Here is a 13827-nt window from a genome sequence, read left to right as displayed (position 1 = left end):
CTGGGATACTGAAGGTGTAAGGGACCCACCCTGGGCTACTGATGATGTATGGGACTCACTCTTGGATACTGGAGGTGTAAGGGACTCACCCTGGGATACTGAAGGTGTAAGGGACTCACCCTGGGATACTGAAGGTGTAAGGGACCCACCCTGAGATACTGATGGTGTATGGGACTCACCCTGGGATACTGAAGGTGTAAGGGACTCACCCTGGGATACTGAAGGTGTAAGGGACTCACCCTGGGATACTGAAGGTGTAAGGGACCCACCCTGAGATACTGGAGGTGTAAGGGACTCACCCTGGGATACTGAAGGTGTAAGGGACTCACCCTGGGATACTGAAGGTGCAAGGGACCCACCCTGAGATACTGATGGTGTATGGGACTCACCCTGGGATACTGGAGGTGTAAGGGACTCACCCTGGGATACTGAAGGTGTAAGGGACTCACCCTGGGATACTGAAGGTGTAAGGGACCCACCCTGAGATACTGATGGTGTATGGGACTCACCCTGGGATACTGAAGGTGTAAGGGACCCACCCTGAGATACTGATGGTGTATGGGACTCACCCTGGGATACTGATGATGTATGGGACCCACCCTGAGATACTGATGGTGTATGGGACTCACCCTGAGATACTGATGATGTATGGGACCCACCATGGGATACTGATGATGTATGGGACTCACCCTGAGATACTGATGATGTATGGGACTCACCATGGGATACTGATGGTGTATGGGACTCACCCTGGGGTATACTGATGATGTATGGGACTCACCCTGAGATACTGATGATGTATGGGACTCACCATGGGATACTGATGGTGTATGGGACTCACCATGGGATACTGATGGTGTATGGGACTCACCCTGAGATACTGATGATGTATGGGACTCACCCTGAGATACTGATGATGTATGGGACTCACCATGGGATACTGATGAGTATGGGACCCACCCTGAGATACTGATGATGTATGGGACTCACCATGGGATACTGATGATGTATGGGACTCACCCTGAGATACTGATGATGTATGGGACTCACCATGGGATACTGATGGTGTATGGGACTCACCATGGGATACTGATGGTGTATGGGACTCACCATGGGATATTGATGATGTATGGGACTCACCATGGGATACTGATGGTGTATGGGACTCACCATGGGATACTGATGGTGTATGGGACTCACCATGGGATACTGATGATGTATGGGACTCACCATGGGATACTGATGGTGTATGGGACTCACCATGGGATACTGATGAGTATGGGACTCACCCTGAGATACCGATGGTGTATGGGACTCACCATGGGATACTGATGGTGTATGGGACTCACCATGGGATACTGATGATGTATGGGACTCACCATGGGATACTGATGATGTATGGGACTCACCATGGGATACTGATGGTGTATGGGACTCACCATGGGATACTGATGGTGTATGGGACTCACCATGGGATACTGATGAGTATGGGACCCACCCTGAGATACTGATGATGTATGGGACTCACCCTGAGATACTGATGATGTATGGGACTCACCCTGGGGTATACTGATGATGTATGGGACTCACCCTGAGATACTGATGATGTATGGGACTCACCATGGGATACTGATGATGTATGGGACTCACCATGGGATACTGATGAGTATGGGACCCACCCTGAGATACTGATGGTGTATGGGACTCACCCTGGGATACTGATGGTGTATGGGACTCACCATGGGATACTGATGAGTATGGGACCCACCCTGAGATACTGATGATGTATGGGACTCACCCTGAGATACTGATGATGTATGGGACTCACCCTGGGGTATACTGATGATGTATGGGACTCACCCTGAGATACTGATGATGAATGGGACTCACCATGGGATACTGATGATGTATGGGACTCACCATGGGATACTGATGAGTATGGGACCCACCCTGAGATACTGATGGTGTATGGGACTCACCCTGGGGTATACTGATGATGTATGGGACTCACCCTGAGATACTGATGGTGTATGGGACTCACCCTGGGGTATACTGATGATGTATGGGACTCACCCTGAGATACTGATGGTGTATGGGACTCACCATGGGATACTGATGATGTATGGGACTCACCATGGGATACTGATGGTGTAAGGGACTCACTCTGGGATACTGAAGGTGTAAGGGACTCACCCTGGGATACTGAAGGTGTAAGGGACCCACCCTGAGATACTGGAGGTGTAAGGGACTCACCCTGGGATATTGAAGGTGTAAGGGACTCACCCTGGGATACTGAAGGTGTAAGGGACCCACCCTGAGATACTGATGGTGTATGGGACTCACCCTGAGATACTGATGGTGTATGGGACTCACCATGGGATACTGATGATGTATGGGACTCACCATGGGATACTGATGGTGTAAGGGACTCACCATGGGATACTGATGGTGTATGGGACTCACCATGGGATACTGATGGTGTAAGGGACTCACCCTGAGATCCTGATGGTGTATGGGACTCACCATGGGATACTGATGGTGTATGGGACTCACCATGGGATACTGATGGTGTATGGGACTCACCATGGGATACTGATGGTGTAAGGGACTCACCCTGAGATCCTGATGGTGTATGGGACTCACCATGGGATACTGATGGTGTATGGGACTCACCATGGGATACTGATGATGTATGGGACCCACCCTGGGATACTGGAGGTGTAAGGGACTCACCCTGGGATACTGAAGGTGTAAGGGACTCACCCTGGGATACTGATGGTGTACAGGACTTGTCTCCAGTCATCAGCACAGTCAGTCCCTCCTTGACTGTGACACAAGCTTGCCAGGTGGACATGGCAGTCGGGGCGTCCTGACTGGGGAACCAGGAGCGGTTGTTCAGCCAGTGACCAACAGTGAACATACACTCCCTGGAAACAGTCCAATATGTCCTGATGTTTAATACTACTACAGCTTGCTAAGTCTACAATGGATCAAAAGAATTATCTGGTTATTTTACTGTGGGGACATGTATATGTTAAAAATTATTTGATGCCATTGAAGACAGAAATATTAAAATTTTTATCAGCTGTTTACCAGGTCGTAAAAAGGGGGAGTGCTGCAATGAGAGTTATTTTAAACAAATTTAACATGTTTGTTTTGGGACTGTCTTGACCAGTGTCATTAAATATTACAATTAGAATATTAGGGAATAAGAGCTAAGGAGACAGCAATATAAACTTTACATCAAATGGATCAACCAATCAATTTTCCTGTCAATAAGAAAAAGGAAACAGCAGATTTGTGTACAGCAGTTGTTGTAGTTCTTATGTCCCTTTGTTTTCAGTCCTCCAACTGCTGGGCAGGAGGTGTCCAAAAGTTCTGAGACCATCTACGAAGGATGTACACCAGTGAACACTAAATAAGCTTTCATTACAATCCAAGCTTAGGACCAACTACACTACAGACATCATATATCTGCAGGTGCTCACATCAAGCATCTCCAACTGGAGTAAGTGAGTGCTTTTATCAATATTCCAGCAATATCATAGTGGGGGACACCAGAAATGAGCTTCACACATTGTACCCATATGGGGAATCAAAACTGGATCTTCGGTGTGACAAGCTTTAACCACTGGGCTACCCCACTGCCCCTCTCCAACTGGAAGTGCTAGCTACAACAACCATCCAGGTGGACATGGTTTCAACTTCAGAAGATGAAGCTCCTTCCTTTGCCAGTGCTGAGGGGTGGGCAGCAAGTTGAAGAGGGGAACAGAGAGTCGAAACATGGGCTAAGGAGGACCTTCCATCAAAAAGTCTGTTCCATCAGCAGGCCAAGTGATGTCATCGGTTTGTGGGTTCATGGGTTTACAACCGGTTAAAAGGTCAGACATCAAGGCCAATATGATGCTTAGCTGCTTAGGCAATGATCAATGCAGTTTTTCATAGCTAGCCTCAGAACTTTCCAGCCAACACAGGCATATATGTCAATGGTTGAAGTCATGACAGATCATAGATTGCATTATTCATGTTAGTACTATAATAGTAGGCTATTTTAACCTTTGCTGAATCATAAAAGAATAACATATTTTTCCAAAAACCTGCAAACACGTTACAAAAGACACATTAGTTGAAGGCAAGATCACTGACACCGTCACCAAGCCTGCACTGCCTACCTTCCATCTTGATCCAGAGACCACTTCAGTGATGGCCCTCCTTCTGTACTGTAGTGTATCCTCACGACTCTTGTCACTCCGTTGTTTGTGTATATTTGACCCCCGTCACATACATGATGTCCAGCATTCACTTTGTTTCCTCCCCATGTTCTTTTGCAAACTAGATCCCCTGGTGCCCCTCCATCTCCACCAGACTCTAGTGAAGCACACTTCATGTCAGCATCACTGTCTGTAGGCTGTAGCTCACCTTCACTAATGACATCTCCTTGCAGATGGTGAAGCCTGCTCTCACCAGGCCCTGTCCGAGACTGACAATCTTCATCCATGTCTCCTCCTCCGCCCCATAGTCGGATGCTCTGTTTACTGACACTGATTTGCAACGGTCTGGTTTTGGATTGCATGTAACACTGCATATAAATACCAGATGCACTTTCTACATCTCCTCGTTTGGCGAAGAACAGCTTTCTTTCCAGATTAGGTGACAGTATCAGCTCCTCTGCACAGGTCACATCAAGGCTATAAGCATCTAATACCATATTGACTGCATCCTGGCTAGGACTAGGAATATTTAGTGATGAATTTTTAGTTTCTGTTTCAGTTGAAGCAGAAACAGGTTGAAGAACATTCTGATCTGAACACTGAGCTAATGTACTTCTACTGTGTACGCTTGATGAAGGCTGATCAACAACACAATCATCTTTATGTATGTTCATAGTCTTTGAGCAATTTTCAGTTTCTTTACAAACACACTCATGTTGACACAGTTCATTTGGTGCAGGATCATGTCCAGATGATGGGCTTGGGTCAGTTTTTGCCTGAAGAAGTTGGGAATGGCTTTCACAGCTAGTTTCCACAGCCTTTAGTTCAGTATCGGTTTGTAATACAGTCCTACGTTTACAGGCTTGTTTAAAGCTTTCCTGTTGATAGAATAGTGTGATGTCACCTGACAACTTTCTAGATTCCACATCACACTTGAGATGGAGGAGAAAGTGAGACACCCTGACATCACAAATGTTAGCTGACAAGGGCAGGTCAAGCTCATGATCACTACCGCCTTCACCATGTTCCGACATTTCTCACACTACCTAGCTCACTTTATATCTGTCCAGCACAGTACATAGACAAAGTACCATTCGTACTGCATTCGTATCTTGAGTTAATCAATCGAAAACATAAAGCACCGATTAAAGCAATCGTGTTTATTCATATCTCCTGAAGCAAAATGTGTTTATCTGCAGTAAATTTAGCTGTTTGTCCCATATTTTACTTATCCTTCCTTATTTACTATTCGCATGAATTTCAAAGTTAGTCGGCTGTTAACTGAAATGAAATAGTGACGACACTGTTCGAGAGATGAACGAAGGGCGACTGTCAACAGGCTTTCGCTTGCTGAACTTTTCAATCACATACAATAAATCAGAGTTATCCGCCCTTCAATTGTACTTTTGGAGTATAGTAAATTACCTTTTACAAACGTTATTCGAACAGGATATTCATCAAAGCATTCGTAAAATATTACGTGTCTTCATCCAAGACGGTGATCAAAAGTTGATGACATACTATGGTAATCTCATTATCATCATCATTATCATTGTCATTAACCGAAATGAATTATTTTTTGTTTTCTTTGAATGAATTTAGACCATGGATGTTTTTGCTATTGGTGAACTGCATTTGTTATTGTGTTCGTTTGTGTTTTTAAGTACAATCGGACGTGATTTTCTGAATGCTTCATTCAGTGCTTTGTTTTGTTCCTTCAAAGCAACGAGTGATAAATCGGGAGGGTTTGGTTTAAAAGTGTTATATGTGTGCGGCATTTCCCTTCCAATACATTATGATCTACCATCTACTGGTGGAGCCTCGTTTCAGTTTCCCCATCAGTTTCAGTTTCCCCATCCACCCCGGGAGTTGTGGTTGTCTTTAGGACACAGCAGCATGTGTCTCTGTTTTACTGTTGTCAGTTATTACAGTTGGTGGTGATGTAAAGCAGGCATTTTAGGCATCATCTTCGTAGATGTTAGTATCAACTTGATGTAAGCATTACCGACGTTCACAAATACACTTCCATGTCATTCAGATTATTTTCCTTTTTGGGTAATGAGTACAGATCTCGTCTGGAGAGGTTCTACAGCATAAGCATTGTTTGCTTGTTAAGCGATCCACTTTCATCATGTGCTTTTTTTAAAAATCAGTATACCTATTTGAAAAAAAATATATGTGTATCCGCAATGGTAGACGAGACTGTGTTCGCCAGCCATTTCGACATCTGGATACGTATTTTGGTGGAAATATATGACTGGCATGAAGATACACAGCTAAAAAAATACTAATTACTTTGTATTGTCAAACTGTTACTGCTGAGAGGTTGCCGTTGTGGTTTATGATCTTCTATTTGGGGGTTGTTGTTTTACTGTTTTGTTTATTTTTGTCGTTTTTATATAGATCAGTGATATATTCCAAACGCCAGTTCAAAATGTAATTTTATGTTTGAAATGACCGAACGCATTTTTTGTCATCAAAAGGCATAACCACTGTGAGAAACACGACCGACTGTTAATGCATTCGTTTAATGGTTAGTATCTCACTGTTTTATCGTCTTGCAAAGAGTACTAAAATATAGCAGGTGCGTGCTTGACAACAACATAAACTAAGCTAGTCCGCTGATTTTGAACTGACAACAGGTCATTTAAATACATACTTTTGGAGGAGGAACAATGGCATCCAGCGAGAGATGTATGAAAGGAGACTTGTCAGATTTTGCGGTACAGATGAAAAAGTTGGTCAACTCCAAAGAACACAGGTGAGCCTGTCAACATGGTGTTTACAAATAGCGGAGTCGCTACTGTAAACCATACATGCACATAATGCAACTGCATATATTCTGACGACATAATAATGCAGCTACAATAGTGTTACACTCACTTTTAGAGTAACTATGTATTCATTGAATTGTTGTGATCTGAGTAATGAATTACTAGAATCTGGCTGATTGTGGTTGTTGGATAATTGCAAGGGTGCCAGTCAAATCGCCCCAGCTACAAAACGCCCCAGCCAATTTGGTCAAAATGCCCCAGATTTTTGGTCAAATCGCCCCAGGTTTGGTCAAATTGCCCCAGGGGGGTAGTCAAAATGCCCCAATGTAGTTAAATTGGTTAAATATATGCCACAAATGCATAGTTTTTGTCAACTTCCATATTATATTCTATATATAATATTATATAGTGATATTTCTGATAAATTTTCTATTAGTAAACTGATAAGACCAAAAGTAATATTCATGTACATAAACAACACTATAATACCAATTATTTGGTGAAGAATTACAAGAGTAAAATGAAAGGTTTGTATAATATGTTTATTGGCTGTAAATAGTTTTTGGTCAACAAATGGCATTATGTAATCATAACAAGTATTTAAACATATTTATTTCCAAAGAAAGGAACCGGATTGGTAAACAAGCATAAGCTTATATGAATACCGCTCTGGGACACAATGGAAGGAAGAATAAACTCGTCATGATGAATGTACAATGTGAATGATATATAAATGTTGCAAAAACGAGAAATAACGCCTATCATTGTTAAACGGTATATGTCATATAAACAAAATATTTTGGATCAAATCTGCCTGTTAAATTTATAAAAGAGTGCACTGAAATTAAAAGTTCTTTGTGTACTATTGAGGAGCAGCGTTGGTTTCCAAACAAAATTGATTTTAGGTCAAATCCTTTAGTATAAAAATACATAATTTGGCGATATATGGTTGTAAAGAGTACATGAAAAGAACTAGATAGCAGAGTCTTCATAGTTACGGCCACAAGAGCAAGATGATGTCGGAGATATAAATCTTTCATACTTGTGCGCATTAAGGTCACTACAGTCAAGTTGGAGACGAGAATGTATGATTAGACAAAATCTGCTACCGAAATCTAAGTCAAAATGACTGTAGATATTCGAATCGTTCAAAATTACATTTTTGAATCTCGATAGGTGATGGTCAATTAGTGAATATGTTTTTATAGCCTGAAATGTTCATACATTCGAGCCTCAACATTTCCTTTAACTAAACAAAGCATTGAATGTCAATTAGTGAACATGTTTTAATAGCCTGTTTTTATCCACACTTTTTGACAAGTTTAATTAACAAAAACTCTAGATTGTTTTGATAAGCATTATACCATACTTGTTAAGAAAATCTATGCATTTACGGCCTCACCTTTTGACAAGATTAATTAATAATAACAAAAGCTGTAGATTGTTTTGATAAGTATTATACCATACTTGCTGACAAAAACTATGCATTTATGGCCAATAAACATTTTATACAAACATTTCATTTTATTCTTGTAATTCTTTACAAAAGCATTAATAACATGCAAATAATTGGTATTATAGTGTTGTCTATACATGAATATTACTTTTGCTCTCATCAGTTTACTAATAGAAAGTCTATCAGAAATATTACTATATAATATTATACGAAGTATATAATATGGAAGTTGACAAAAACTATGGCATATATTTAATCATTTTAAATACACTGGGGCATTTTGACTACCCCCCTGGGGCAATTTGACCAAACCTGGGGCGATTTGACCAAAAATCTGGGGCATTTTGACCAAATTGGCTGGGGCGTTTTGTAGCTGGGGCGGTTTGACTGGCACCCAATTGCTACACTTTTGGAATTTTTCTAAGTTGTTATGATTTATGTGAAAGCACCTGGATATATCTCATTCTGGAAATATCATGATCAGGGCGCTTTTCTGTGTAATTGTGTATTTGCACTAAAATTATGTCAAATGTAAATCAAAGGTAGAGATTATTACACGTACCAATGCATGAGATTTAACATGAAACCTCCTGATCAGTTATTGAAAATAAATGCTGGATAATCAAATATTCTTTCATGAACATTTTGTTAATCTGCAGAGTCCCAGATATGAATATCAATTATTTATCAATACACAGTCAGTAAAATCTACCATAGTCTAAAAAGACAGGGATAGATGGACACCCCTTCTCACACCCAAAATTCATGGAGTCTAGATCTGGATATGGCTGTCCAGTGTGCCTCTATCTGTTTTTGTCCTTGTGGACTAACAGTAAATGTTACCCTGATGATACTGGTAGGTTAATTTTATACCTAGACCTGGAATATGCTGGACAGGTATGAGTCTAAATTTGCACATTTTTAGAATTGAGTACAAAATGTCTGGTTGGGAATTTTACTGGAGCCCTGCCAAAATGTATTTTCATACATGTGTAAAATGTCCTTGTCATACTTTACAGTGAAGTAAAGACTGAAGTTTTATCTTTATTCAAACATATATAAGTCAGAAGGAATGCATGCATGTTCAGAAAGGTATGTGAACATTACTTGTTGTTATGTAACTATAGAGTTATAGTGAATATTTGTCTTCAGACAATCTATCACCTGACTAACAATAGATGCAGATAGTCTTGTGGGTACCCGGGTCCTACTTTGTACCCATGTGACTCAAGTCCCTGAGATCATGTTATCTTCGCCTAATCTAAATCCTAAGAATATATATCTTGCATTTCTAAAGATATCACTTTGAAATTATCTAAATTATATGATAAAGGATGTCCATGCTAGAGTGATGAGGAATCAACCATTATATGGCAGACTATTCAATTGAGACCAACACTTTGTACCATCAGACAAATGATCATTTAACAACGTATGGTAATGATAATAGTTCTGTTTATTCTTTTGCAGTGATCTAAAGTTCTTACTGGGGTCCAACAGGAAGACAGTGTATGCACATCGATGTATCCTGTCCTCCCGCTGTGCTGTCTTCAAGGCCATGTTTGAGGAGCAAAACCAAAATGCCAAGAATTCTGGTGCTGACAAAGATGTTCCGTTTGTGCTGTCAGACATGTCTCCAGAGATATTCCTCACAATGTTGGAGTTTATATACACCAATTGTGTCCACCTATCATCCAAAAATGTGAGTCACAAAAACAATACGTGTGTATCTTGTTTCCTTTTTGTGTAAAGCTATCACTGTAAGGTGTATTGTTTTAATTCGTACTATAGTGCATTATATAAGTAATTCAAAACATCACTTCAGTGTACACAAACACATAAATAGTTGAACACAAAAACTGACGACAGACAAATTGACCCTTTCTCTCAACCGAAGTTAAAGAACACCTCTATCTCTCATATGACCTGATTTATTCATGGCCTTGGCAGATGAACTATAATTTTATGAAAATAATGGGTGTTTTTTCATTTCTTTTGTGTACTAGTATATTTCAAGATTCACCTGTAACTTTGAAATCCAATCATCATCCTGATCATTTAGCATCTGTCACCGTTAATTTAATTTACTGTCAGCTATGGGTTAATATACAGGACAAACTTCAGTAACACCTTGTCTGAGTCCTGTTTATGTTATTCAGGCAATAGACGTCCTGGCCACAGCTCTGGAATATGGACTTGATGATCTCAAGAAGGTAACATTATTTAATCATTCAAATTCTTTGTACATAACACAAGACAGATTTAGTTTCAGAAATACCATGTATATGCTTGGTGCTAAACGTGCTGGATAACATCAGTGATCTGGGTTTGATTCAACCATGTTTCCCTACTGTGGTATGGCTTCTATATTCCTGAAGGTGGTGAGACTCATAGAGTTTCACACAAGTATCAATCTGAAATTCCACATCATCCATGCCAAACCTTCAGTCAGATGTCCAATGACATATATTCAATATGTACCTTTATTGGCTTATGTTCAATGGCATATCTACATTGACATGTATTTATTGGAATATTTCAAATTGTTGTCTACAATGGCTTGTCTTCAATGCAGTTCTTCATATTTATCTCTGCTTGTGTTTCAGTTGTGCTCCCAGTACTTGGTAGAAAACCTGACAGTGGGCAATGCATGTGACGTGTTGCAGGCTGCGGTCACATACGGTCAAGATGACCTCAAGAACAAGACTGTAGAGTTCATAGAGCAAAATACTGTTGTGAGTAGCAGCGATCAAACCACATTCATATACATACACATGGCAGTTAACAACCCTGTCCTGGGGTTTTAAGGACACATTTAAATATTTTTCAAATTTTGATGAAATATTGAGACAAAAGTGAGGCATGAGGCATTTTTCACTTTTCTCAGTATTATTCAAGGGGCATGCTGGTTGGTAAATCTTATCTACATTTTGTATTTTAAACTTGGTTCATGTAAAGTGTCAGCTGTTTCAAGTTACAGGCATTTGTTTCAGAATGTGTTCAAGTCGAAGGGTTTCCAGGAGATTGGTGAGGAGGCAATGTCGGCGGTGCTGTGCAGCCACCTGCTTCAGATGGACGAGATGGACCTGTACAGAGCAGTCAAGGAGTGGGCCACTGTCAACGCTGTGAGTGCTCTTCTATGTCTCTTCACCCATGTCAGCATGGAAAGGGTTGATTTGGAACACACAAATAAAAAATGGAAATGTCCATACCCTTTTATCAGATACATGTCAGAATACTTGTACATTATTACTAATAATCATTTTTGGTATATCTGTATGCCAGATTGCCTGACATTAATTCCCAGTTAAAAACCCTGATAATGCTGTGTGCAATGTTAGCCAGGTCTCAACAAAAAACAAACTGTTAAGCATGTCTTTTGGATTATTTTTCTAAAGGTATTTTGTTTTGAATAAATCTCAGAATACATATACGATAAACCATAGAATTGAATAAATCCAGTTTTACAATGCATTTCCCAGTGCTTGACATTTCCGCATATCTGTTTGTTTTGTATACATGCTGTCATACAGCTGAGTCGAGAGATTACAGCAATGTTGTTTTCATGGTCAATGTACACGTTAACACATTATCTGTACATGCCTGCGTCTTCAACACGTCCTTGTGTCCATCTCAGGTTGTGATGGCGAAGCCAGTAGCTGACATTGGTAAAGCTGTTGTTAAGTACATCCGACTGCCTCTGCTGTCTCCTGAGGAACTCTCCACCTTGGAGACAGAGAACAAGAAGGATGGATTCATTCCAGTGAGTAGTTTGGCACCCCCTGAATAATCAAAGGCTATTACCCAGTAAGTCAGGTGTAGTTCAGTTACATGCCTACAATGTTTCAGTCATATGCCTACAGTGTTTCAGTCGCATGCCAGCAATGTTTCAGTTACATGCCTACAGTGTATTGGTCACATGCCTACAATGTTTCAGTAACATGCCTACAATGTTTCAGTCACATGCCTACAATGTTTCAGTTACATGCCTACAATGTCTCAGTCACATGCCTACAATGTTTCAGCTACATTCCGGTAATGTTTCAGTTACATGCCTATGATGTTTCAGTCACATGCCTGCAATGTTACAGTTACATGCCTACACTGTTTCAGTCACATGCCTACCATGTTTCGGTCACATGCCTTCAATGTTTCAGTCGCATGCCTACAATGTTTCAGTCACATGCCGGTAATGTTTCAGTTACATCCCTATAATGTTTCAGTCACATGCCTATAATGTTTCAGTTACATGCCTACCATGTTTCAGTCATGCCTTCGATGTTTTAGTTACATGCCTTCCATGTTTCAGTCACCAGCATTCAATGTTTCGGTCACACGCCTACATTGTTTCAGTCACACCCCTACAATGTTTCAGTTACATGCCTATAATGTTTCAGTTACATGCCTACAATGTTTCAGTCACACCCCTACAATGTTTCAGTCACATGCCTACAATGTTTCAGCCACATACCTACAATGTTTCAGTCACACCCCTACAATGTTTCAGTCACATGCCAGTAATGTTTCAGTTACATGCCTATAATGTTTCAGTCACATGCCGGCAATGTTTCAGTCACATGCCTACCATGTTTCAGTCACACCCCTACAATGTTTCAGTCACACCCCTACAATGTTTCAGTCACATGCCTACAATGTTTCAGTCACATGCCGGTAATGTTTCAGTTACATGCCTATAATGTTTCAGTCACATGCCTACAATGTTTCAGCCACATGCCTACCATGTTTCAGTCACATGCATTCAATGTTTCGGTCAGACGCCTACATTGTTTCAGTCACACCCCTACAATGTTTCAGTAACATGCCTGGGGCGGTTGGGTAGCCTAGTGGTTAAAGCGTTGGCTCGTCACGCCGAAGACCCGGGTTCGAATCCCCACATGGGTACAATGTGTGAAGCCCATTTCTGGTGTCCCCCGCCGTGATGTTGCTGGAATATTGCTTAAAGCGGCGTAAAACCAAACTCAGTCAGTCAGTCAGTTACATGCCTATAATGTTTCAGTCGCATGCCTACAATGTTTCCGTTGCATGGCTACAATATTTCTGTTACATGCCTACACTGTTTCAGTTACATGCCTACACTGTTTCAGTTACATGCCTACACTGTTTCAGTTACATGCCTACACTGTTTCAGTCACATGCCTACACTGTTTCAGTCACATGCCTACAATTTTGTCCAGCCTTACATGTACATGGTGGTGTGTGCAATCCCCGGCCTATTAAGGAAAGTGAAACGTGACATTAGTACAAGCAAATTGGACTCTGTGCAACTAAACAATATATATATGCTCTGAGACACCTTGCTCTCCTAGCTCTGACAAATGTACCCTTGTATCCCAAAATGTTCTGTGGTGCATGCTTCATGTTGTAA

The 13827-nt window shown here is 40.9% G+C and overlaps 2 protein-coding genes across 3 annotated transcripts in view; one reads left to right on the top strand and one right to left on the bottom strand.

Annotated features, from left to right (window-relative positions):
• Positions 1–5569, bottom strand: part of LOC124272782 (aminopeptidase O-like) — a 100951-nt gene extending 95382 nt beyond the window's left edge. For both annotated transcript variants that reach the window (XR_006897427.1, XM_046707984.1), the window contains exons 1-2: positions 4173–5569; positions 2764–2927 (exon numbers count right to left, since the gene is read on the bottom strand). Coding sequence is in view for 1 of the 2 variants with exons in the window: in XM_046707984.1 (XP_046563940.1) it covers positions 2764–2927; positions 4173–5245 (1237 nt within the window). In the remaining variant the exon portion in view is untranslated. The remainder of the gene's footprint in view (positions 1–2763; positions 2928–4172) is intronic.
• Positions 5570–6808: 1239 nt separating this feature from the next.
• Positions 6809–12231, top strand: LOC124272773 (BTB/POZ domain-containing protein 19-like). The gene is made up of 6 exons (XM_046707976.1): positions 6809–6972; positions 9912–10143; positions 10601–10654; positions 11048–11176; positions 11435–11566; positions 12079–12231. Exons 1-6 carry the CDS (start codon positions 6887–6889, stop codon positions 12229–12231), a joined length of 786 nt encoding a protein of 261 aa, XP_046563932.1. The 5' UTR covers positions 6809–6886.
• The last annotated feature ends 1596 nt before the right edge of the window (positions 12232–13827 follow it).

The sequence above is a fragment of the Haliotis rubra genome, unplaced genomic scaffold (genome assembly GCF_003918875.1).
Source record: "Haliotis rubra isolate DU_JTF1 unplaced genomic scaffold, ASM391887v1 Scf173, whole genome shotgun sequence".
Lineage (NCBI taxonomy): Eukaryota > Metazoa > Mollusca > Gastropoda > Lepetellida > Haliotidae > Haliotis > Haliotis rubra.
This window is presented reverse-complemented; position numbering and strand designations above follow the sequence as displayed.